The 27,462-nt window shown below is 36.3% G+C and overlaps 1 protein-coding gene and 1 long non-coding RNA gene across 8 annotated transcripts in view; both read left to right on the forward strand.

Moving 5' to 3' along the window:
- Nucleotides 1–27,462, forward strand: part of DLC1 (DLC1 Rho GTPase activating protein) — a 423,086-nt gene that overhangs the window by 210,479 nt on the left and 185,145 nt on the right. For all 7 annotated transcript variants that reach the window (XM_053216363.1, XM_053216361.1, XM_027077270.2 and 4 more), the window contains one exon: nucleotides 1,803–1,836. In XM_053216363.1, coding sequence (XP_053072338.1) covers nucleotides 1,803–1,836 — 34 coding nt within the window. The remainder of the gene's footprint in view (nucleotides 1–1,802; nucleotides 1,837–27,462) is intronic.
- On the forward strand, nucleotides 1,843–22,044 carry LOC128314352 (uncharacterized). The gene is made up of 2 exons (XR_008295885.1): nucleotides 1,843–16,641; nucleotides 16,673–22,044. It is a non-coding gene; the product is annotated as an uncharacterized LOC128314352 (long non-coding RNA).

Here is a 27,462-nt window from a genome sequence, read left to right on the forward strand (position 1 = left end):
CTCATGTTTATGATATTATATACATGAATAATTGAGGTGAATGGGAACCGAAGTTCAACTTCCTTAATTTGTTTTAGAATATCCACAGAGAGTAGAACTAGACATTTATACTTTAAAGTCTTTTGAAAACATCTCATTTTGAGCTCTGTTTCTTAAACAGTGATAGTGATAGATGATAGTTGCTGGGAATTGAACTTCTAGACCTCTCATATCGGTAAATTGACCCACTGGCCTAATGCCCATAGAAGCAAACAGTAACAGCAGCTACCTTTTCCTGAGGACCTTCAATGCTTTATAGAAGCTACTACAGTTGGTCCTCTCAGTGACCCTAAGAAGTAGATGTGATTGTCCCTGTCTAATAAAGGAGGAATCTGAGCCTTGAAGAGACAAGGCAGAGATTTGAAATGCCCAGACACCCACCAAACAATTTATTTTTTCTGCCTCCAAAACAGGACAAAGAAATTGAACTGTAAAAATTTTACCTAAATTCAAAAAATGTTTTTGGTTTTATTTATTGCCAACATCTTTTTCAGGGTAATAGGAGTTTTCAGAGAAGAAAAGAATTACATGATGATTGACAACTATTATACCTGGATCTAGTAACTTTACTGATAGTTCCCCAACTCTCATTTTTATTTTTATTTATTTTCAGCTTTATTAAGGTATAACTGATAAAATTATAAGATATTTAAAGTGTGCACCATGGGATTTAATATACACATACTTTGTGAAAGAATTTCCACCATCTGTTTGATTAACACATCCATCACTTCTCATGCTTACTTTTTTGGGGGGGTGTGAGAACACTTAAGTTCTACTCTCTTAGCAAATTTCAGTTATCAAAAAAAATCAATTATACAATACAGTTTTATCAACTATAGTCACCATGTGACACATTAGATCCTCAGACCTTGTTCGTCTTATAACCAAAACTTTGTACCCTTTTATCAAATTCTCCATATTTCTCCAGCCCTTGGCAACATCTCTACTCTCTGATTCTAGAAGTTCCACTTTTTTTTTTTTTTTAATTCCACATATAAATGATACCATGCAGAGTCTGTCTTGGTCTGGCTTATTTCACTTAGCATATAAATGATACCATGCAGAGTCTGTCTTGGTCTGGCTTATTTCACTTAGCATAATGTACTCTAAGTCCATGTTATTGCAAATGGTGGGATATCTTTCTTTCTCACGCGTGAATAATATTCCGTTGTGTATATACCACATCTCCTTTATCCATTCATTCATTGATGGACACTTAGGTTGTTACCATATTTTGACTGTTGTGAATAATGCTGCAATGAACGTGGAAGTACAGCTATTTCCTTGAGATCCTCTTGTCATTTCCTTTGGATACATACCAGAAGTGTGACTGCTGGGTCATATAGTAGTTCTATTTTTTAATTTTTTGAGGAAACTCCATACTGTTTTCCTTAGTGGCTGTGTAATTTATACTTCCACTGACAGTACACAAGGGTTCCCTTTTCTACATATCATTGCCAACACTTGTTATTCTTGTCTTTTTCTTAATAACCTTTCTAACAGTTGGGAGGTGATACCTCATTGTGGTTTTGATTTGCATTTCCCTGATGATTAGTGATGTTGAGCACCTTTTCATGTACCTGTTGGCCATGTGTATGCTTTCTATGGAAAAATGTCTATTCAGTTCCCCTGCCTGCTCATTTCTCTACTGCTGGGTTCTATTTAATATTTGCTGCATTTATGGTAGTTCATTTTATTCCTAATAACATTTTGATGTTTCTTTCTAGTGATAACATAATTTTTGTGGCTTTTTTTTTCAGGCTATTCCAGGTATTTCAGAGAAGGAAACGGCTGGTAAGTGGACATTTGGTTATGTTTTCCCTCCTATTTTCCTATTTTAGAATAAAATTCCATCTTCATGTAGACATTTTATTAAATATCAAAAGTGTATAAATCTCATCAATTTCTAGGCAAATGTTATGATTGAATTTCTGAAAAATCTATTTGTTTTGCTCAGAATGTAAGAAAAAAATGTGGTTTTCTAACAGAACGTTACATCATGTTAGAATAAGATGTGTGCTTCTTGCAGCCTTACTTGTAACCATAACCACAACTTTTTTTCTTGAGGAAAAGAATTAGATGTTGTTTAGTGTACCAGGGAACAGCCTTTGGAACTCAATTGTCAATAATCATCAAGATTTATTTTCTCGTCTTAAATAGCTTACAATAGTAGTCACAGAACGAAGTGTACTTATTTAAAGCTGATGCTATACCATCAAAAGTATAATTTTGAAGCAATATGAATGATTGTATGAGAAAATTAGAAAATGTGTCTATGCTCTGGGCTATGATTATAACGCTTAGCAGTACCATGGGAAATGGATAAAGACTAAGGAGAAACATGGAAATGTGAAAAATTAGACTTGGATTGATAGAATCAGGTGCTTTTCAAAAATATCTTTTGATTATCCTCAGTACTGTTTTATGTTTTATGTATAATAATAATAATAATCTTTTTTAAAAATTGAAGATATACTCCCAAACTTGAAGCATATCACTTAGAAATTTGGTGTTTGTGACTTTGTAAGAACCATGTTAAAGTTTCTGCTATCATCTAAATGATGTCATGACTTAAATGACCTCACACGAAAGCATTAGTTTGTCCGATAATTTTTATATGGAGGATGTTCTCTTTCTAGTTCAGTGACCTTACTTTTGCCACTGGGTAGTTTTCACAAAAAAGCTTTCATAGTTTGTATCCTTCCATGAGCTTAACTTTTCTCTCCTGTTTAGGCTATATCTGTTATCTTGACCCTAATATGTTGAAAGGTAGCCCTTCAGAACAGAAGGAAAATACTGAACTGGCAGTTTGAGAGAAAAATTGTTCAATTTAACAAGGCAGTGGTATTTAACGGGTTCATAGCATGTAGTAAATGAATTCAAATTATAGTTCCAGTGCTCTAATACCTTAAATAGATGTGTTAGTATCTAGCTGGTGGGACAAGAAATAAATGGTTAAGTAACATTTACATCACAAAGAGAAAGAAGGTCAAAGTCATGCTTTATCTTGGGTTGTGACAGTCTCTGTAATTTCCAAGAGTAGGTGCAATTTAAACAAAGTTTATAACAGCAAAGTTGCCATCTTATTCCAGAATGTCAGCAAATTCTTTTACACCCTAAGGAGAAAATTAGGATGTGAATTCTTGGCTGGGGGATGGGGCAGGGGAAGGAAGAAGGGATAGAAATGCCACTGCTTGAGGGAATGACGAGCCAAAGAGTTACTTTTCCTTCTGCCATTTAAATAATTTCGGTTTGACAGGGAGAAGCCTTCAGTGTTTCAAGCTTCTCAAATATTTTAAAGATAGTTTTATTAGAACAAAGAACTAATTAAACAAGAAGCATAAATATAATGAAACCACCACTTTTTATCATGATCTAACCACAAAAAAACCCAAAAATATGAAATGGTCACTCTTTAATGATTTGAGTCATTTCTATAATCCTAGGGCACCAATGAAAAGAGCTGATAAATTCCATTCCAAAAGAGGTTCCACAAGCTGATCTGTGAAAATAAGGTCTATCCATTGATACATATGACCTATCCAGGCCCCCAGATGTCTGACCCAGGATGGACTAATTTGAACAGAACCTGGCTTCTATATATTAAAACATTAGAATAATTGGAATTTACTCCAGCGTGGATTTTGATGCAGATTTCTTGAGAGTGTACTGATTAGAAGGAAATGTAATTTTGTTTGATAATTATAGGAAAGAAATTATTTTTTAAGAATCGGTGAATTTATGTGTCAAGATAAAGACTTGTGTTTGAATATTTTATTAATAATGGTAACAGATTTGACAATTAAAAGAGAATGACTTATTTCTAGTTTTAAAGGACCATAATGGCGTAAGCAAACTGGTTCTTGTATTACTAAACTTTATTATGCCCCATTTAAAATATTTTCAATTACATACAAATGTATTCCTCTTTATGAATCTCTGTTTTTAAGCTCTGCTAGACAGAAGAATGGCAGTGAAGGCAGAGGACCTACTCAATCTTCTGAGGGTTAATTGAGCTCTTAAATAGGATTAAGCTTCATTCCCACCCTGAGGCCTGTCATTTTTTTTGTTTTTTCTGTCTTGTTAAATGAATGTAGCCTATTGTTCCATATTAAGAAAGTCTATTTTTAATCTGTGTGACCTCTCATCCAAGCCAACTGGAACCAATCCCACCAGGCCTTGTGAAGCTCTTAAAAAAAAAAATCATTTTGGGTACATTCCATTAATAATTCTTGAGATACAGTTGTGTGGTTGTTTCTGTGTGTGCTTTAAGTAGACATCTTCTATTCTGATCCATGTTGCTATGTAAATACAGCCTGGTAGAATTAATCTTGCTGCTCATCTTCCACCTTGTGATGACAAAAATCTCCAAGGGGAGACACTTTTGAAAGAGCCTCCTGTTGGTTCATTCATTCCAGAAATACATATCGAGCAGCAACATATACTAGGTGTCTTTTTAGGTTCTATCAAGGAAGCAGTTTATGAATAAGGCATGTTCCTTTCCCTGAAGGAACTTAGTCTCAATGTTTTATTGGGCTAGCATCTTCCTTTTCCTCTTCTCAGTTGAGAATTTCTTAAACCACCTTATCCAGAAAGCTTACCAGGAAAAGAATCAAAGCATCAAAATGTATGTTCTCAGGATCTGAAATGGGGTGCAATTAATTTATTTTAAAAAATCATAATTAATCACATAAGTATTCGTGTGTAATTGTATCCAACACATAATATTTTCATATAACTCCCTTATACCACCAGCATCTGTATGCCCCTAAAGAGTGGGCCCAATGCCATTGGTATACTCTCTAGCACATCTGCTTCCTATCTGTGTGGCCTTGAGCAAGTTACTTAACCTCCTCATTTTCCCATTTCTAAAGTATAAATAAAGAAGCTGCCATGTTGTTGTTATAAGGCAACAATGCTTGGCACAAAATAGGCCCTGAAAAAATGGTAGCTGTTTTTTATGATAATTAGTTGTGCTTATAACTACCATGTGTACAAGCCAAATAGAAGCTAGCTGTGTTACTACTGCCCATGTCTGATCCAAGAGCTCTTAAATGCTTCCTCAGGGCACCAATTAACAGTTAAGCAGCCATCCATGTGGAAAAAAGAGATCACTTTCTCTGTAAGCCTTTGAGTGAGTTACTTCAGACAGAAGTTATCACAGCACACACAGAGTTGGTCATATTTTAACCTCTCGTTAGAAATTCCTGTCTCTATTAGGGTGAAGTTCTCTCTTGTGAACAGATAATCTTCAACTTTCACAGTTTGTCCATGAGAAATGTATACCCTGCATCCTATTTTCCTAGGACTATATTATCCACTACATCCCTAGTCCCTGGGGTAATTGGATAGTGTCTTCCCAATTCCCACCCTTCCTCCTTCACCCCCTACACACAGTCCTGTCAACACTGCCTTCTAATCAACCCTCGTCCCTTCTCCCTGCCATTGCATTAATGCAGTCCTCCACTTCCCATGGACTTTTGCCACAGCAACCAGAACTGGTTTCCCTGACTCAACCTGTCATTACACCAGTCTACTCTCTACACTGTCACCAGAGTGATGTTTGAAAAGCACCACCTGATCGTATCAATTTCTGCTTTAACTTTTTCCTCCTCCTAGCTCTCTACAGGGTAAGGTCAAATTGCCTGTGTCATACCTGGCCATTTGTAATCTGGAAGCAGTCTAATGTATTATGCTAGATAATGTCCATTTTGTTACCCAGATCTACTACTTCTTGTCAACTCTGTGCCCTGGAGGCTGACCAATGTGGACAGAAAGAACCAGGGGACTGCCCACCTTTTTGTCTTCCCTATTCCTTCAATTCCCTTCCCTGTTACTTCCCTATTCCACCAATAAGAGGAGACTGGGAAGAGAGGAAGGCAGGGTGTGACATTGGGGCTGTGGAGTTGGGTAGTTAGCCCCCATCTGTTTCCCAAGGAGTCCCTGCCAGCTTCTCTTAGGTGACTCTTTCCACACAAGTCCCAGGTACTGAAAACCATTCTCTCCTCTGGCCTTTGTGGCTTCCCTAAATTTATATATAATTCTGTTACTAAACTTTCCTCAGTTACCCAATGTAGCATCTGTTTCCTCTGAGGAGTCTCACCAATATACCTACCAATATTTTCTCCCCTTTCTCTTCCCTTGTGTTGGTTTGCTGGTTTGTTCATCCAACTTCAGCCATCTCATACAGCCACAGAGCCCTTTCTAGCTCTGTGTCTTTCTACTTTTGCCTGCATCATGCAACCACTTTTCAAAAATATAGATGATAGGCAGAGATAGAAAAGGAGATAAATGGCTTATTTGGAGGGAAAAAGATATGGACATTCATCCTAAATGAATATAATTTCATTCAATTGCGTGAGAGATAAAAATGTCTACACTTATGATTTAGAACGTGTCCTCTATTGCATAGATGCCTATAAATTAGAGAATTAGCATTGCATTTCAGTCACCCAAGTGTGACTGAGCATATTTGAAAAGTAGCAGTATAAAGTAATATGAAATATCTCATTCTAAAGTTAAATCACAGAACACGTCGCAAATTTTGTCAGAATGCATGGCAGCTCTGAAAAATAGACCATTATTATATTAACCAAAAATGGCAAAGTTTTTGCCCTGAGTGACTTGAAAATTCTGCTTGTTTTGTTAGATCCAACAATATTGTCTCCTTAATGAATTACTTCCTAAGCAGAGTTAGTCATTGATTTTTCCGTGCCCCTAGAAAACTCTGTGTTTGTTACTGCAATCTTATTATCTTGCTTTGTGGTATGCCCTCATGTCTAGGCCATGAGCTTTTCTAGATAAGGGGTATTGTCTGTGTGCCCTATAATTAAAACAGCTAATAAGCACATAAGTGAGTGTTCTGTAAATACATGTTAACCAATAAATTATAACTACAAAGATGCTTTGACTTCAATCTTAATGATTTAATGTTAATATAGTTCTAAAAACTTATATAACTCACTCTCCCCCCTCCCATTACTCCTACTACCCCCATAACTGCCAAATATTTCAGCTGGGTAATTAATTAATGGTGTTATTTGTGGACCTATCTCATACAAATATGTAAAGCGCACCATTGAGAAAGATGACTTAGAATCTGACTTTGTTTGCATTCCTTGGTCATTTTTCTTAGAATGTTTGTACTCCTGCCTTTAGGTTAGTTTGTTGGCCAGAAAATGTTAAAACCAAGATAATGAATAATTATAGCCTGAAACACTTGTGAAAGATAGCTTTCAGAAGCATATAACAGATTCACAGTCTCTCCACATTTTGTGTTGTGGCTAGTAAGGCAGAACATAGAAATCAAATACTTCTTTGTGACAAATGTGTGAGGGGAAAAATCAGGGTTTTCATAATTTCATTCCAAGTTCCTTGTAAACACACCTAATAACAAAGCCCAGATTTGATGCCTTTTGGTATTAATTTTCTTGGCTGCCTTTGATCACTGAGAAGAGAAATACAGATGACAAAAACAAAAACACAAAAAACCCAAAACTGAAATGCAAAGATATTCCCCCTTTTCCAATCTGATTATCATTGCTTGATTCAGGGAATTATCCATGTGATGTATTTTGCTCTAAATCAGGTTTCAGTATCTACAGATATTGGGATTTAATGAAAGAACAAAAATATGACCACTCTATTTCAGTTTTCCTTTGAAACATTCTGCTCCATATCATGTCTCCATTTTAGTACAGATCAGACTGGTTTTAGTGCTGTCTCACTAGACCGTAAGCATCTTGAAAGATGGAATTTCGTTTTATTCAACTTATACTCCCAGTGTATGACATTACAGTAGTTGCTTGATATTTGATAAATAAATGAATAAACAAGATCTTTTTTTAAAAAAATCAACAAATGCTTTACTCCATACATATAATACTCCCAGAGCCAAATGCAGAATCTTATCATTCTATTCTAAGTGAAGTGCTTTCTGTGACTGCAAAGAACCCCAGCTGTTTTACAGGGTTCGGCAGGATCTGAAAATTGTCTTTATCTGGCCAGGCTGGGCTTTGGCCAACATTCCAAACTCTTTATTCCCTTTCACTCTCCAAAAATGAATTTCATTATTTTTATACTAGTAGCTTATAAATACTCACTTGCTCCACTTTTCTTAGTATTATGGTCTCTGTTTGCTTGCTTTTTTATGAGGAAGGAATTTAGGGTATGCCCACACATAACCTCTCAGTTTCTCTGAAACCCAATGTAAACTAATCCATGAAAAGTTGGCTGTGGTTGACTGGGCTGTTGAGAGGAAACACATTAGCTTTCAGGTATCAAGGAGTTCATGAAAAATATAAGTAAGCTATTCTTAAATGCCAAAAATCTTGAATTCATAGGATATTTTTCAGTACAGGTAATTTTCTAAATCTATTTCTAAATGTTCTGTTGGTATTTCATTTATTACCAAGTAGGAAAAGTAAATCTAGTATGTCACCAGAACCAATCAAACATATTTCCTTTCCTTCCCAATGATATTTCAAGCAGCACAGGTACATGATAATTTCTCTTTAACGAGTTGCAATTTGAATGATTCCCCCTGTACTTGGAGTGGTCTTCTCAGGTCTCCATAGCCAAAGGTGGCTGGATCTTTCTATGACATGTAGTGATACCTGTGATGTATTCCTGTTCATGAATTATCTTCCCTATCAGGCTCTGAGTTCTTGAAGGTATAAACGCCCTCCATTTTATCTTTGTCACCCTGCACCCAGTGTAGGATCCTTGCACAAGCAGATACCCAAACAATAGTTTTGAATCATGCATGCACTACATTAATCTTAAGTCTATCAACTACCATAACTCTTCACATTTGACGAGCTTAAAACTTCTTCCTCCAAAAAGCCTTGTGCACATTCTGTTCCCTGCTTCATCCCTTGAAAGAATGGCTATCAGGACTGGGAAGAGGAAGCGAGGAACTACCAGTCCATGCTAATGAGGCAGTTTTGCATTAAGTATTTTAATTGACATTGACCTTTTATCACTAGAAAAATTAACATGTCCTTCCAATCCTCCCTGAAGAACAATTTATTAAAAGGCCCCTTTCCATCAGTTTTGTTTTACAGAGCAATAGAAGAACTTTCAGGTAGTTTGACAATCTTATCTGATCATTTTTAGATGCCCTCAAATATTTACTTTTGCAGAATTCACAGTGCACAGTTTGCAGTTCAGTTACTTTTATTAATCATATGAATACATAGACAAATATGTACCCACAAGATAGTTGTACATTGATTCTACTTTCTTAGGGAGGTGCATGTACTTTGGAAAGGTACACATAACAAGTATTACTTTGACCTGAGTGTGAAATGACCTACCACTCTACTGGTATGACTGTGCTTTTCTTCTCTCACTGACCCTCCTTTGGTTTGAAGGACTCTGATTTGTTTTTCTAGAGGCAAAACTTTGAGATCAATCTCTCTCCCAGATGGATGCGTAAATATTTCTATTGTAGACTAAAAATCACATTTTGAGATGTGGTTTATCTAAATGAGAAATCCAAGGCAGTTATTAACAACCATAACAAACTTACTCATGCCCAAGACAAGGCTGGTGCCCATTTTGTTGTGGGAAGGCTGTGCCGAACACCAGTCTGGCTATTTCAGGAGAATGGATCAGGAATTCAAAAAGCTATTTTCTCCTGATTACTGTAATCAGATAGAAAAGATTTTATAGGGCGCCTGAGTGGCTCAGTCAGTTGAGCATCCAACTTCATTTCAGGTCATGATCTCATAGTTCATGAGTTCAAGCCCCACATTGGACTCTGTGCTGACAGCTCAGAACCTGGAGCCTGTTTGGATTCTGTGTCTCCCTCTCTCTCTGCTCCTTCCCCACTAGTGCTCTGTCTCTCTCCACCTCTCAAAAATAAAGAAACATAAGTAAGTAAGTAAGTAAATAAATAAATAAATAAATAATAAAGATTTTCTAGAATTCTAGGAGTGATGTTTAAGCAAAATGATCCCCTAAAGCCCCCACTTACCCACCACAGTGGGGTTTTGATTTTTGTTTTAAAATTTTGTCTAACCAGAAAACACATTCCAGTGACTCCCAGCTGCTAATATTATAAGCTTCTTTTTAATATAAATGTTCAATCAATTCTTTCCTAGGGATTTAAGGAAACTAGTAAATGGAGGATAATAGTACAGTTCTTCACTTCTTTAATTTACCTTTTTAAGTCTCTGGTCTTCTTGGATATATTTATCCAAATATTTTCCCTGCTGTGCTATGATTTCCTGAAAGGCAGACATTTTCTCTTCATCTGCATAACGCCAGCCTCTTAGAAGGTCTTTGACTTAATGTTTGTAGAATGAATGGTTGAATGAATAATAACAGCAAGCATTTACTCTGTGCCTGCACTTTCCTAAGCACTTTATAGATACAAACTCAGTAAATCCTCTAGCAACCCTATAAGGTAAGTGTTACTGTTTTCCATATTATAGAGATGAGGAACCTGAAATTCAGAGGTTGCCTAAAATACCCAAAGTCACACTTTGCCCGAGGCAGGATTCAAAGCAAGCAACACAGACTAGTATGCATGCTCTTAACTACTATGCTGTATGCTGTATGTAGTGGTTAAATGCCAAGACTCCTCAGGCTGATGAATAAATTTTTCCATAACCTGACCTTGACCTTCCTTCCCAACCTTATCTCCCATCCTCTTCTAACATGTACCTTCCGCTGTAGCCATGGTAGCAACAACACTTTTCCCCTAAATTTGCTTCTACGTAACTTGACCTTTGATCCTCCTATTTCCCTTCCATAAATTAACTCCCTCAGCTCCTAAGGTCTCATTTGGGTCTCACCTTCACCATGAAGTCTTCTATGACGACTCCTGCTCATATTAATTTTATGCTTTCTGAAATATGGCCATTTTCATACTTAATGGTATATATGGATTGTCGTTTTCTGTCAAGTGATTCGTCTCAGCATTGCCTCCAATAGTCTTAAGCATGTTTTTAAAAGTCACTTACCTGGGCGCCTGGGTAGCTTAGTTGGTTAAGCGTTCAACTTCCACTCAGGTCATAATCTCACCATTCATGGGTTCAAGCCCTGCACGGGGCTCTGTGCTGACAGCTTGGAGCCTGGAGCCTGCTTTGGATTCTGTGTCTTCCTCTCTCTCTGCCCCTTCCCCACTCGTGCTCTGTCACTCTCTGTTTCTCAAAAATAAATAAACATAAAAAAAAATTTTAAATCATTTAGCATAACGCTGTACACCTAAAAAGGGTATTTTTAATAAATAAACTTTATTTTTTAGAGCAGTTTTAGATTCACAGAAAAATTTAGTGGCAAGTACAGCTCAAATATATGGCATTCGTTTAAAGGCAAAACTATGGATTTAGTAAAAAGATCAGGGGTTGGGGATAGAGAGACATGAATTGATGAAGCACAGAGGATATGGGGGATAGGGAAGCTTTTCTGTGTGATACTGGAATGGTACAGCATGTAGGAGCACCTGGGTGCCTCAGTTCATTGAGTGTCTGACTCCTGACTTCCACTCAGGTCATGATCACAGGGTCCTTGGGATTGAGCCCCACATAGGCCTCCATGCTGAGCCTGGAGCTTGCTTAAGATTCTCTCTCTCTCTCCCTCTGCCCCATTACCCCACTCTTTCTCTCTCTGTCGCTAGAAATGAAATGAAATGAAATGAAATGAAATGAAATGAAATGAAATGAAATGAAATGAAATAAAACAAAAAATAATGGTACAGTGTGTAGGGTTTTCAGATTGGCTTCTTTCAATTAGTAATATGCATTTAAGGTTCCTCCATGTCTTTTCATAACTTGATAGCTCATTTCTTTGTAGCACTAATATTTCATTATATTGATATACCTTAGTTTAAAGAGCTTATTTAATACATTCTTTTGTTTGTTATGTTTTTAAAGTTTAGTCATTTATTTTGAGAGAGAGCAAGCGAGCAAGTGTGCTCAAGTGGGGGAGGGGCCGGGGGGAGGGTAGAGAGAGAATCCCAAGCAGAGCAGACTCCATGCTGTCAGTGCAGAGCCCAGCATGGGGCTTGAACCCACAAACTGTGAGATCATGACCTGAGCTGAAATCAAGAGTCAGACTCTTAACCGACTAAGCCTCCCAGGTGCGCCTTATTTAATACATTTGTAATATAAACACTTTAAAAAAAAACTTCATTGATCATAAAATATATTACACAGTCCACTTATTTCAATCTTTATCCTTTCTTCTTTAGGCAAAAGTAATTCTGTTCTCTTAACCATTGACTTTCATTACTTCATTTCTTTCCTTTGGAATTTCTTCAAGTTTTCAAAATAAAAATATTACTACTAAATATATATATATATATATATATATATATATATATTTATATATATGACAACAGCTGTTATTTATTGTGTACTACCATATAATCTCTGAAAAGAGAGCTAGATGACTCCTTATACTAAGCTACACAGAACATCAATCCCTCTGGCTCCAAAGCTTATGTGTTTTCTACTTCTTCATGCTCAAATTGCCATTTCTTCGACCTCCAAGTGTTGTAATAAAAGTGTGGTCAAAATCAGTAAAACTGTAATAATTCATATAATTTGTATGATCTACTTATTTCTGTCTTTATGCCTTTGCTCCTGAAGTTTACTATTCCCAAAACATTCTTCTATTATCTTTTTTCTCCAAACCACACTCTTCCTTCAAGGACTCACTTGAGTGCCACTTTTTCTACCAAGCCACCTCTAATTGCCCTACCCTTTGATGAACTCTTCCTTTGAATCAGACAGGTTTCACTGCTCATCTTATCTTCTGCCCCTGAAAGGAGCAGCCTAGTATCTTGCAACCCCTTATTCTAACCCATGGCTGGAGTCTGTTGGACCAGAGGCAGCCAAGTGGGGGTGGGGGTCACACTTGACTCAAGGTCAGAGAATAACTGGCTGACCAGCGGACAACTTCTTTCTCTCTTTCTGCCCATCTCTCCTTTCTCTCTCTCTCTCTCTCTCTCTCTCTCTCTCTCTCTCTCTCTCTGTGTGTGTGTGTGTGTGTGTGTGTGTGTGTGTGTGTGTGTATTTCTCAGTTAAATTATGAGCTGAAGAAACAGTCAAACTACAACAGATGCTTTGGCTAAAAATTCATATGCACTGTGAGGTAAAGTAATAGGAAACCATCCTGCAAAGAAGAGCAGAAAAATGGCACAATTGGGCCAAGACAGAGAAGTGAGAGACAATGCAAACTAGAGAAAGAGATAAAAAAAGTAGCTGTTTCCATCCCACGTGTCAGCTGCAACTCTCAGGAGGTCTCTGCCCCACGTCTGCACAATATCTCTGTATCCTCATGCCTCAGGCTTTTCGTCGGACCTAACATGAACTAGTTCCTTGCACTCACATAATTAGGCATCCTTCTCCAAACTCTTATTGAATGTGCAATTAGTATCAAAAATACTCTGTTATTTAATGTTACCTGATATCTTCCATCATTCTCTGCTTCTTCTATATATACACTATCCCCCAAAATATGTTGTAAAAGAGCCTCCGTGAAGAGCAGGACGCCCTTTTGTTTGCTATTTAGTTTGTTTTACTCCACAAGACCTACCCAAAACTAATTATTTAGTGAATGTTCAATAAAATTTTATTTTTTCACAGTTATATTGACTTTAATGCTAAAGAGCTATATTACTGCTTCATAATTACCTGCAACCATAGAACGTCTGTCCCAACTCTCTTAGCAACACTCATCTACATCAGGACCATCTTATCTTGTATTTATGAGACCCATGGATTTTCTCTTTTCCCTTGACCAAATAAATTATCTCCGTTTAAAAACCACACTCAACTTCATCCTGAACATGCCATTCAGTTTCTAATTGACATCGTAATTTATTTGAGCCAAGTGCTGCTGCCCCAGACAATTTAATACTTTCAATAGACTGTATTCACATTCCCTCCTTCCACTAAACACAATTAGTAAGATGTTAAGTAATAATATCTAACATTGTGAATCCACAAGAAGGAACAAAAAACAAACAAATAAGCAGGGGGTGAGACACTTGACACATTTTTTTAATAAAGTATCTTTAAGAGAAAAAAATCAAAATTCTGCTTGACATACCTGTATTCTACAACTTAGTATTTTTTAATTAAAAAAAGTCACCCATGTGGGTTCCATTTCAGCGATTTTTCCCCCTAAGATCTCTAACGGCTGTATTCTAACTGCAATGATGAGGACATTAGCTTTCATCTATGCAAAACAAACATCAGCTAGGTAACCCAAAGCGGGGGGATGAAAGGCTTTTCTCTTTTATAATTTTAGTAAAGTGGGAAGCTGACTTGTTTATCATACACGGGAAGTTGCATTATTTTGTAATACTTTGGAGCACCCGATTTGGGGGCCTTTACCAAAAAAAGGCATCTCGGTCTAATTTGTGACCCTGACACTGAGATGGCACTCATCCTTCTGCAGCTAATCAAGAGCCATTCTCCCAGATGGTCCATGACAACAGAACATAAACAGAGCAGTGACCTCCTCAGCCTCACATGCAGGGAGCGCCCTGAGCTTTTTGTGATGCAGACAAGAGGACTGTGACACAGAGACCTTAGAAATGTCTTTCCAAATGGAGATAGTCTGACTCACGTACAGATGTCTTCAGGCATTCCAAAAGCATTCCCATCTAGAATGTAGGCCAATTTTGAAAAATGCCTGCAGATCACAGATACTGAGACATTTTCCTAAAGGAAACAAAATATAAAATTTCAGCGAAGTAAGTTTAGTTAGATTACAGATAGAAGTTAAAGGAAGCCATAGTTCCTTTCTTTTCTCTCTCTCTTTATTTATTTATTTTTTTTCTAGTAGGACTTAAGTGAGCCAAGCTAACAGCACTGATCCATAGAAAGAATTCCACATCTGGAAAGTCTTTGCTCCATCTGTCATAGGTTTCCAGCCTTTTGCTCTTTCTCTTCCATTTCCCGTGACTTCAGTTTACCTCTCTTTTGTTTTCTTTAGTGAAATTATTCAACCCTTAGGGGTTTGGGGGTTTTATTTTGTTTTGTTTTGTTTTTAGGAGGAAGGAGAGCAAAGGAATACTTCATAATGTTTTTTGATTCTCTAGAATTTAGTCTCATTTATATTTCTTGAAGTTTCTGTATAAGTGATATAGATAGTAAAAACTACAAATATCTGATCAACTCTATGGAATTATATTTTAGAAATACATTAGGTAGACAATGCTTTGATTTTTATGGTTGTACTTATTGGTCTTATTTTAATGGTTTTGATATTGGTCTTAAACTTCTAATTTGAGAGTCTTATTTTGTTTATCTCAAGTGATAGAAGTTAATATCATAGAATACATAGAAATAAAGTTGCATGTTTGTATCATAGCACTCATTGATATCATATTTAATATAATTAAGAAGCAATGTTTAGTATGGAAGTGCTGTCTCACCACATCCCCTCCTCAGCCTTAAATGCATTAAATGGCATTGATGTTTGGAGTTTCTTTTCTTGTCTGTCCTTACGTATTCTCATGGGAATCTCACCCAACTAAAGCTGTATCTCCACAATCTCCAGCCCCAGCCTGTCAGCCAAGCCACCCTCTTCACCTTCAGCTGCCCCTGAGACTGGATCACAGAATGACCCACACCCCACATCCTGCACTTTCTACTGAAGTGTTTTTGCTAATACTGTTACCTTTTCCTGAAGGTTCCTTTCATACTGTTTCCAAATTTCTATATTTACCTCCTCTTTGAAACCTCCCATGACTTCCTATACTCTGAAATCAGCTCTTTTCCCTAGAACTCTCAAATACTAGACTTGAAGTTCTCACAAGGGTTTTATTCCTTTATATTCTTTATCATGATTATTAAGGCTTATTCTATTATATAATAAAACCCACGTCTAGTTTGTTTTTAAATTCCTGCACATAAAGGACACTCAATTATTTTTTGTTTGAAAGAAAATGGCATTTTTAATTTGAAAATAAAAGCATAGCTTTTTAATGCAATGTTTATTAAAATGTTCATCATAATTTTCTAGAATGCTTGTTTAAGAATTCAGATTCCTAGGTGCCTCCAGGCCTACTGACTCAGAGTCTCATAGACTCAAGAATCTTAAAGGTAATATACTCTCCAGAGAGTTCTAGTCCAAGTAAAGTTTGAGGCATCACTGGTTCATGTCAGTGAAAGTTTTCTGGTTATTCTTCCTCCACATGCATATAATCTTAATACATACTTCAGAGTTTGTACTGCATAAAAAAATCCTAAGGCTTAAGACAAATGATCGTGACACTGAATGGCTAGTAAAAGGTCATATTTTATTATAAATATAACCAGAAATATCTCTGAATGTCTTTTTTTTACCAGATAGTGTACTGGGCTTATAAAAATATTTAAGACACTATCCTCAAAGAGCATACAGTCAAAGTGAGAGAAAAGATACATATGAAAAGTCTATTCAACAAGCAGAGTAATCAAAGATGCCATATTATGTTCATATAGTTTCACATATTTGCCACTAGCCAACTTAATCATTATCCAACCAGTTAAATATAACATTTTAAAGCAGTAAACATATTTGGACGTCCTAGCCAGAGCAATTAGGCAGAAGAAGAAGGAAGAACAGGAAGGTTTTGTGGGGGGAGAAATAAAAGTCATCCATTTTGGAAAGAAAGAAAAAAAAGTCACTATTTGCAGATACCATGATATTATATGTAGAAAACCCTAAAAACTGCATTAGACAATTGTTAGAGCTAATAAATGAGGTCAGTAAAGTTTCAGGATACAAAATTAATACAGAAAAATCTCTTGCATTTCTATACACTAATAATGAACTATCAGAGAAATTAAGAAAATAATCCCATTGAAATTACATCAAAAAGAATTTTAAAAACCTAGGAATAAATTTAATCAAGAAGGCGAAAGACCTGTATGTTGAAAACTTACAAGACCTTAATGCAAAAAATTGAAGAAGATACAAATAAATAGAAAGATATTCCACGTTCATGGGTTGGAAGAATTAATATTGTTAAAATGTCCATAACTACCCAAAGCAACATGCAGACAGTGCAATTCCTATCAAAATTCCAATGGCATTTTTCATAGAAGTAGAACAATTAGTCCCAAAATTTGTGTGGAACTATAAAAGACCCCAAATAGCCAAAGTAATCTTAAGGAAGAACAAAGCCAGAGACATCACCCTCCCTGATTTTAAACTGTGTTACAAAACTGTAGTCATTGAAACAGTATAGTACCAGCATAAAAATAGACAAATAGGTCAATGGAACAGAACAGAGAGCCCAGAAATAAACCTCTAAATATATGGTCAATAAATTTGCCACAAATAGGCCAAGAATATACAATGGGGAAAGGATGGTCTCTTCAACAAATAGTTTTGGGAAAACTGGACAGCTACATGCAAAAGAATGAAACTGGACCACTTTCTCACACTGTACACAAAAATTAACTTGAAATGAATTAAAAACTTAAATATAAAACTTGAAGCCATAAAACTCCTAGGAGAAAACATAGGTGGTAAACTCCTTCACATAAGTCTTGGCAATGATTTTTTTGAATCTGACCTCAAAAGCAAAAATAAACAAGCAGAACCACATCAAGCTAAAAAGTTTCTGCACAGCAAAGGAAACCATCAACAGAATGGAAAGGCAACCTACCAAAAGGGATAAAATATTTACAAATCATATATTGATAAAGAGCTAATATCCAAAACATGTAAAGAACTCATACACCTCAATCGCAAATCAATCAATCAATCAATCAATCAATCAATCAATTAAAAAATGAGTAGAAGATCTGAATAGACACTTTTTTCCCAAAAAAGACATGCAAATGACCAATAGGTATATAAAAAGATGCTCTACTTCATTAAGCATCAGGGAAATGCTAATCAAAACTGCAATGAGATAATCACCTCATACCTGTTAGAATGGCTATTCTCAAAAAGAGCAGAAATAACAAATATTGGCAAGGATGTGGAGAAAAGGGAACTTTGTGTGCACTGTTGCTTGGAATATAAATTGGTACAGCCTCTGTGGGAAACAGGTTCCTCAAAAAATTAAAAATAGACCTACCATGTGATCCAGTAATTATGCTTCAGGGTATTTATATTAAAAATAATGAAAATATTAATTTAAAAAGATAAATGCACCTCCATGTTCATTGCAGCATTATTTATAATAGCTAAGATATGTAAATAACCTGTCTATCAATGGACAAATGGATATATGTACAATGGAATACTACTCAGCCATAAAAAAAGAAATCTTGCCATTTGCGACAACATGGATGGACCTCAAGGCATTATGCTATGTGAAGTAAGTCAGATGAAGAAAGGCAAATATTGTATGATCTCTTATGTGTGGAATATTTTATATATACATGGACACGGAGAATAACAGAGAATAAAACAGACTGGTGTTTGCCAGAGGTAGGGGTTAGGGGTGGGAGAAATGGGTGGATTTTTTTAGTTTAAATAAATTGAGCAAAAAATATATAGCAGTGGAAATAATCCCATCTGCAGACATAGTAGGAAGAGAAAAAGAGAACAGAGACTATGAAATGAGAAACTGAATATCAGTAAGTAGTTTCACTCACATTCAATAAATAGATGTTTGCTTGGACCAGGTCCTTGTTTTATGTATAAATTTTTCCACAGCTCTCTATTTCCTCCTCTTCTCCTAGGCTAAACTTCCTCTCGGAATAGCCCAGCAGGTATTATCGAGAGCTTGTATGACAGAATTCTGAACTCTGTGAAATGGAGGACATTGGGGGTGAAGGGGTAATCCAGCATGCGGCAGTAACTCTGGACAGTCACACGAATGCCTTAGGGAAAAGGAAGACGATGGCAGGTGTGAAGATGTTCAGGGAGGGACATGGGGTAATGACATAAACATTACCTAATTTCCAACTTGGTAATCCTAGAAACAGCGCAAGTGACCCTGAAAACTCATTACCACATATTGCTGAAAACTGATATAAATGTTCTAATTTTTCAGTAAGGTTACAGTCCTCAGCTTGCCCTTCATGGAATGTATTTTCCCTGCTCCAGGTTAGTGCAAGTCCAGCCAAACGTCAGCCTATCCAGTTCTCTTCCCTACCATCTTTCTCCCTCACTTCTTCCCTCCTCCACTCGAAAGCTGAGAGCCCGGGGCCAAGGGAAAAAGGACTAGGAACAAGTGATATTGATGAGCGCTGCTCTGCCTGCTCCTCCAGTTGAGTTGTCTAGGAACTTCCTTGGTCTAGACCTTGAGAACACATCCCTTGAGAATGCTTCCAGCCTGCTGAGCAACTTCATGGTAACAACTAAGTGGCAAGATGCTCAAGACACTTGAAACAGTGAGCTAAAAGAGGTCACCTGGTCTGGAACGGTCCAGAGAAGATAAGGGTGAAATAAAAGCCTTGAAAAACTGGGAGATCAGGGAGATCAAAAGCAATTCTAGGCATGGAAAACAATGTTGGCAAAGTTAGAACAATGGGAATGCACACGGCAGGGTGATGCAATTGTGCAGCCCAGCCAGCTGGAGCACGGAGTGTGTGTTTGGGCGAAGAGAAAACTGGAAAAATGGGATGGGTCCAGACTCATCAGGCCTTGGAGAGTGATTCTAATTTTTACTAAGAATAGTAAATCCTATTAAATTAATCAGTGGTATTACCCCAGTTGCAAAGATCTAGACATCCTTATTCTTAACTCTGTAGTCAGTAGTAAAGGAAAAAGAAACAGAAATCATTTTTTAGATGATGTACTACAATACCAGAAACCCATTAGATAATAACTATGATCACTATTTGTAAGGACTTTTAATATGTAGATATGACTTTTAATATGTAGCTATTACAGGGGATTTAGTAAATGAGGTTAGAAAAAAAGTCAGAAACTTTTGAGTTATGCTTTTGCTTTTGGTGATATGCTTTTAAAAAATGAATTCTGCTTTATTATAATTCAACCAAGTGACATCATGGAGATAAAGAAGAGATATATGAGTTTAGAGAACTAACAAAAATAGCTGCTTCTAAAGATCTCCAGTTTTCTGATTTTAGAGCAAATCATCATCCTAAGAAATGCTAACCATTTCCTAAAAACTAGCTAGATAAAAAGGTTTACTTTAGAATAATCATATTTTACACTTAAATGACAAAATGGCCTGCGCTGTTTCCTGCCACCATCCATCCTTTGTTTTTCTTTGAATATTTCAGTTTTCAATGTTCTTATATCACTGATGATCTATAGTCTTGGTACCAGATGTGAACCACTCACTGTGCATGAAGCTCCAAAGGCAAAAATGCTTCCATTTCCTTTCAACATTTTTTTCCAATTTCCAACTTGAGATATTAAAACTGCTTACTATGTGGTTCTTCCACATAAATAACAAATAGTAAGAAATGTGCAAATACCAACAATTGTTCATATTTTTTAACGTTTATTTAGTTTTGAGACAGAGAGAGACAGAGCATGAATGGGGGAGGGTCAGAGAGGGAGGGAGACACAGAATCCGAAACAGGCTCCAGGCTCTGAGCTGTCAGCACAGAACCCAATGCGGGGCTCGAACTCACGGACTGCGAGATCATGACCTGAGCCGAAGTCGGACACTTAACCGACTGAGCCACCCAGGTGCTCCATCAACAATTGTTTAATTCAGAGGCTGATTAAATAATTCACAAAACAGTGATTTTACCTTTTCTCTCCATCTAGATACACGAGAACTAAATTAACACCCATTGAAATACTCAAGCAATTATTATCTCTACATATTTTATGCATATATTTAGAGCAAAGTTCCTAACCTGTTTATGGTGACCTTTTTTTTCACTCTTCTGGTGACACATACCATTTTAAAATATAATAAAAATAGAGTCCTAGAAAATAAAACTGAGGGGAAAAAAACAAAAACATAAAAAAGAGAAACCAAAGTGTTTTATCCTTAGATTCAATAGACTTAAAATTACTCTGTCCAACTACTATAAGAAATTTCTAAATGCTTCCTCTAGATTTCTGTGCTCATCCCTGACCATTCATCCAGATTCTGGCCAGCCATTGGCCACACATTGAAAAGTCTCAAGGACCATGAAGGCCAAGCCAGTAGTGAGTGTGAGGAAAAATTAGGGTCAGAACCTCCTAAGTCTCCCATTCAAGATTAGGGAAGCAGTGCAGGCACCATATTTCTTCTATCTATTAATGAGGGTGCCCCCCCCCACAACTGGAAAAAAAGGAGGGAAAGGAAGGGAAAGGATTTTGTCTAAAAGAAGCACTTTCTAGCAATCTCCACTGCCCATTGTCATCTGCTTTTTTTTCTTCAGTGGGAGTACGCTCGACTTTCTCTGCAGATTCCTTTTTTCAGGTGAAGTTTGCAGATTGCCACTTCCTGTACAGCATAACCTATGCAAATGAATAATGATGTTCCATCTCCCTTAATAGTACTGTGTTTCCCTTTCCCGGCTCTTCTTTTTACTTTCTTCTCCTGACTTGTCTTCCTTTAGCTTTTTGTATGCCAGCCAGAAGAGTAAGAGTTTCATTTTCTTTCCTGTTGTTTTTTCTTGCTTAAAATATTTGCAAAGAGGTTTTTGTCTTACTGGTTATCAGAGAGACTATGAAAGTTACATGTTCTTTTTCTGCTAATGTTAACAGGATACCTGTTTACTTAAATAATCACTTTTTAAGATTCCATTAGGTGCCTTGGAAAGGAATATGTATCCATACAAATAACATATCCTAATACAATAGTGCAATCCAATAGTAATCTATCATTGAGTTGAAATATTTTTATTGCTTTGGCTAATAATATGCCAATACTAATAACATTGTGTGAAATTATACTAATAATTATTCAATATAGAATGAGTCTTTTTGTGATACCATTCAAATAAACTTTATTATTGGGGCACCAGGTGGCTCAGTTTGTTGAGTGTACAACTTTGGCTCAGGTCATGATCTCACAGTTCGTGGGATCAAGCCCTATGTTGGGCTGTCACATGGAGCCTGCTTTGGACTCTCTGTCTCCCTCTCTGTCTGTCTCTCCCCTGCTTGTGCTCTCTCTCTCTCTCTCTCTCTCACAAAAATAAATAAATATTAAATAAATAAATAAATAAATAAATAAATAAATAAATAAATAAATTTTATTATTGATAATATCTTAAGTGCCTTATTATAAAACTCTCATACAATTTGACCCAGTAACACAGTACTGGGATATCATTTCCATATATACATTCCATACATACTCCAAGCCAGTGATCGTTCTCTAAGCAGCAGATTCCTCCCCACCTCTCTGTGAAGACTTACATCTGATTCTCAAAGATCCAGAGCTCTGATGATTTGCTTTTTATCCCAGAATTTTCAGTGATATCAAAATTTGAACCCTGAGCTTCTATTCCCAATTCTGTCACCTCTATGTATTCTGTAAAATAAAATCCATTGATTTTTTTCTGTTGGGTTGTTTCTATTTTGCTTTTTTTTTGATTTGTAGAAGTGATTTATTATGGACATTAACACTTGTTCGGTTATTTATGTTGAAAATATTTCCTATTTGTCATTTTGCTTTTTTTCATCACCTTCAAAATAGCTCTCTTGTACGTTATAGTGAATCTCACTCTACCCGCCGCCACCACCCCCACCCCCCACCCGCATCCTCAGCCTCTAGCAAGCACTGAGCTCGTGTGTGGCACTATAGTTGTGCCTTTTATAGAGTTACCTGTAAGTGGACAAAGGTGCTGTCACTATTATCTTACAAGTGTTTGTGCAAACGTATGTTATCATTTCTTTTGACTAATACCTGAGTGGATTTAGTTGGTAAGGGTAAGTTTAACCTTGTAAGAAACTTCCAGACTTTTAAATTGGTTAAACCATTTTACGTTCCCACCAGCAATATATAAGAATTCCAGTTGTCCCACATCCTATCCAACACTTGGTAGGGTTAGTCTTTTTCATTTCAGTGTGCAGTGGTACCTCAATGTGTCTTTAATTTGCATTTCCCTAATGACTAATGAGATTATGTATCTTCATGTACTTATTAGTCATCTTATACCTTCTTTTGTAAAGTGTTATTTCAAAAATTTTGCCCAGTTGTTAAAATCTGATTATTTGTCTTTTTGTTAAGTTGAATTATAGGGATCTTTATATATTCTGGGTATATGTTTTGTAAATATTTTCTCCTAGCCAGTGGCTTGACTTTTTCTTTCCCTTGCAGTGTTTTTAAAAGAGCAAAGTCTTTTTTGTTCAATTTATCCTTTTTTTTTTTAATGATTGATGCATATTGGGTCCTAAGAAAGCTTTGTCTCACTTAACGCCACAAAAGTTCTTGTATAAGTCTTAAAATCCATGAACATGGTATATCTCTCTATTCAGGTAATTAATTGCTGTTAGCAGTGTTTTATAAACCATTCAGTGTATATGTTTTGGCATGCATATTTGTTAAATTTATCTCTATTTCATATTTTTTGATCATGTTGTAAATGAGACTTAGCAATGTTCATTGTTAACATACGGAAATACAATTGATTTTTGTATATTAACCTTGAATCCTATTAAATTCACTTTTTCTTTCTAGTTAATCTGACTAGAGATTAATCAATTTTGTTGATCTATCCAAAGAACCATCTTTTAATCTCTGTTGTTTGTTTTCAATTTCAATGATTTCTTCTCTTTATTATTTCCTTTCTTCTGCTAGCAGGTCCAGAGCAGAACTAATTTAGTGCCACTACTGAGGCATGACTCTTCTAGGGATTCTATCTAATACTCCATATTACATGAGGTCTCCTCATGCTGACTGGTGGAAACAGAAACTAATTGCAGCCCTGTGTGAGCGCCAGGGTGTTATCTGCCTGTTGACTTCCATTACTTCTTTCTCAAGTTTGGGAAAGTTCCTTCTACACCTGTGCAGATCAGTATTCAGTCAAAGGCTTGGGGAGACTCCTCTGCAGATCTGCAGAGCTCACTACGTTGCTCTCTTTCCTTTGATACTCTGACCTGCAAATTCTAACTGCCTCAGTCTCCATAAACTCTGATCTCTGTCACCTCAAGATTCTCAGATTATGTTTGGTTTTCCTCTCTACACTCTGTGGCCAGAAAATACCCTTAAAGCAGTAAGCTGTAGCAATGGTAGAGCTCATCCATTTCCTTTTACCCTCTTTCAGAAGTCACAGTCCTGAATTACCTATGTTTAATTTCTGAAAAACATTATTTTGTATTTGTTGTATGGGGGGGGGGGGCGTGGGGTATATCATCAGAATCCTTTCATGGACAAAAGTTAAGGCAACCTGTAAAATAACTTTTTATGAAAACATTCAAACCAGCTGTTACTAGCAGTGTTTTGGGTCCTCTAAATAAATAACATTTATTAGTAATATGGTTGAAAAGGTATAATTAGGTTACATTAACCTAATTATCAATAGGTTATATTAACATAGAAAATATTTGTGTTCCTAGTTGTCTGACTTTGAAACTATTGCTAAATGTATATGCTTGAGTGCACCATTCAGCCATTATCCCAAATTGCTTTTGATTTTATTATTAGCATAGCATGTTATTAGAGGTTATTGATAATTGTTATAATCCAAAGGATAACCACATCTGACATTCTTTAAGGAAACTTGTGGCAGTGAGTTTACATGAAGGTAAAATAAAGCATTTGAGTATTTATTTTTGTTTCTCAGAAGTCTAATAATTCACAATCCACAAAAGATTGATTTTTTTGGTTCTAACCTCAATATAAAGATACATACAAAACTAGTATGAATTGAAATATATACAATTTAAAAGCAATTCAGATAGTCATACTGTAAATCTTTGGAGAGAAATTACATCACTGTAATTCCATGTCATAATGTTGGACTCCTTTAATTCATAATGTACTGGAATTTTATATTGTGAAGAATAAATAATAGAAGAATAAAATGACCAAAGGAAGAATAGAAGAAAATGAAAAATAAGAGCAAGGAAATTATTTCCTCCTAAACTTAACTGTGTCTAAAATTTATTTTACCAGTAGATATCCTATTCTTTGCTAAGGCAACATAAATTTTGGATGAATTATTTCTTTAGTACTAGTATTGGTGTTGCATCCTTGTTGATATTTCTATAGAATTAAAAGTATTTTAACGTTCCGAAATCATGACACAGGAGAAAATCTGAAATCATTACATTAAAAAAAAATTCTGGGAGCATCACTACTTCCTCTTCCCATTCTCTAGCACCTTTTCTTTCCTGTCTTTCTGCCAAAATTTCCAGTGTAGAAAACCAGAGTCAACTAATCAACAGAAAATGGAAAGGAAATAATTGAGAGACAAGTAAAGCAAAATAAACAAATGAACAACTCCAAAGAAACATATTCAAAGCAACTTGAAAATAGCTTGAGGACAGTATTAAAATGGCCAATTAATTTACTGATAGATTAGATTCTGTGGAGATAGTTTTGAGAAGTGGAATGAGACCACCTACGCCAGTAGAGTTGTAAACTTTCTTGTTCCACTTCAGTAGGACAGGCCCCATCCTGTGTGATTCTGTACCCTTTACTTCTGTCTCCCGCTTTGGACCAGAATCAGGGATCTAGTCAATCCCCTTTCCAGCAATCATGAAAATACTGTTCCAAGATCACAAGGCTGTCAAGGGGCAGGACTGAAATAAGGTCTGTCTCTGCCTTAGTCTATTTGGTCTGCTTCAACAGAATGCCGGAGACCAGGTGGCTTGTAAACAACAGAAATTTGTTTTCTCACAGTCTAGAGGCAATGAAGTCGAAGATCAAGGTGCCCGCAGATTTGGTGTCTGGTGATAACCTACTTCCTGGTTGCCAGAGACCATCTTCTTGCTGAGCCCTTACATGGAGAAAAGGCAAGGAATACCCCAAATTCTCTTTTATAGGGCACTAATCCCATTCATGATGGCTCAACTCTCATGACTTAATGACTTCCCAAAGGCCCCACCTTCTAATACTATCACATTGAGGATTAGTTTTCATCATAGGAATTTGGAGCAGAACATAAATATTCAGTGTATAGCAGTTTCCTTTCTCAGAGGCAAGGTGACTTTTCTCAGCCCAGGTGAAGAACTTTGTTTCAGAAAGTCTAGTCAGTAATGAAATTCAGTAGTTAAAAAGGAAAGAAGGTGTCATTGTGTCAGTCAGGAAGAAAAGAATCTTTTTCTTTCCTTATATTTGCTTCTTATTTTAGTGCACCCTTTCTCCTTATTCAACAGTATTCCCCAAACAAGTTGCTTTTACTCTGACAGTTAGTGTGATTTGGGTATATATCAGTAGTTGTAGAGAAATAGTCTCTGAATATCTTTGATTGTTAACTCCCATCACTAACACTTTCTGAGCACAGAACCCCAATATATACATTGGTTTATAAACTTTATCCATAAATCACTATACTTGTATGCTCTGTATATTCAAAAAGTAGAAATATGTAAACAGCTATATAAATAGATGAATATTCCAAGATTTTCTTCTTGCCTTCCAAGGAGACTCTTGTCTGTCCTCAGGTCAGAGATCAGCAATTTGAAGAAAATTGTCATTGTGGTCTATTGGTCTCCCAAGCATCACTACATACCTAATTGATAGTGTAAACAACCTTGCCTTGAACACTTTGGTTGAAAATATTTAACAATTTATCGTAGAGGAGATTCTCAAGCAAACTGAGTGTAATCCTTAGAGTTCCAATTATAGAAGCACACTAACAAATACAATTGCCACTTCCACCAGAGCAAATACACTCTATTAATAGAGTCATGTTAAATAAACAAAATTCAGAATGAAAGCAGATATCGGCAGCATGTAACCTACACGCTAGGTATTGTTCATTGGAAAAACAGAAACCACTTATATATTCCTCAGAGTTACAGAAGCTTCATACTACAAATTCTTGTCATGGGCTTTTGGATACTTAGATACACAATGGAGAACTCCTTTTGTGGTGTTACAGCCCTTTAGGGAGATCTATTATGCCAGGGTAGGCACTGTCATTCACTAAATCTGTTGTCCTGTTGCAAGGGCTGGATCTCTCATGGGGCTTAACCAAATGGGGTTTTAATAATTTCCTTCCTGTTCCAAAGACCCAGATCTAAGCATGGCATTGACTCTTAATAAACATTTCATTTCCCATCATTATTCATACTATTTTGAAAGAACCTACCAGCACTTTGGGTAGCCCTACTGCTCTAATTACTTCAAAAGAGGCTTAAATGAGTTGCATCAGCAAATAAGAGTGGCCATAAGATCAAAGTGGATTTATGCTACACAGGCTTGAAAAATAAGTTTTCTGTAGCATTAGATCAAAGCGTATGGGACCTAGAAAGACTATAAAGTTAAAAAAATTTTGTTCTCAATAAGAAGACAAAATTTATCAATTACAGAAAATGAGATAAAATCTATAATACATTACCAAAGTGGAATAGTTTTCTTAGATGGAAAATATTAGGGACCTATTTGAGCCAGAGTCTGTAGCTTAACATACAAACAAGAGTCTC

The sequence above is a fragment of the Acinonyx jubatus genome, chromosome B1 (assembly GCF_027475565.1).
Source record: "Acinonyx jubatus isolate Ajub_Pintada_27869175 chromosome B1, VMU_Ajub_asm_v1.0, whole genome shotgun sequence".
Classification (NCBI taxonomy): Eukaryota; Metazoa; Chordata; class Mammalia; order Carnivora; family Felidae; genus Acinonyx; species Acinonyx jubatus.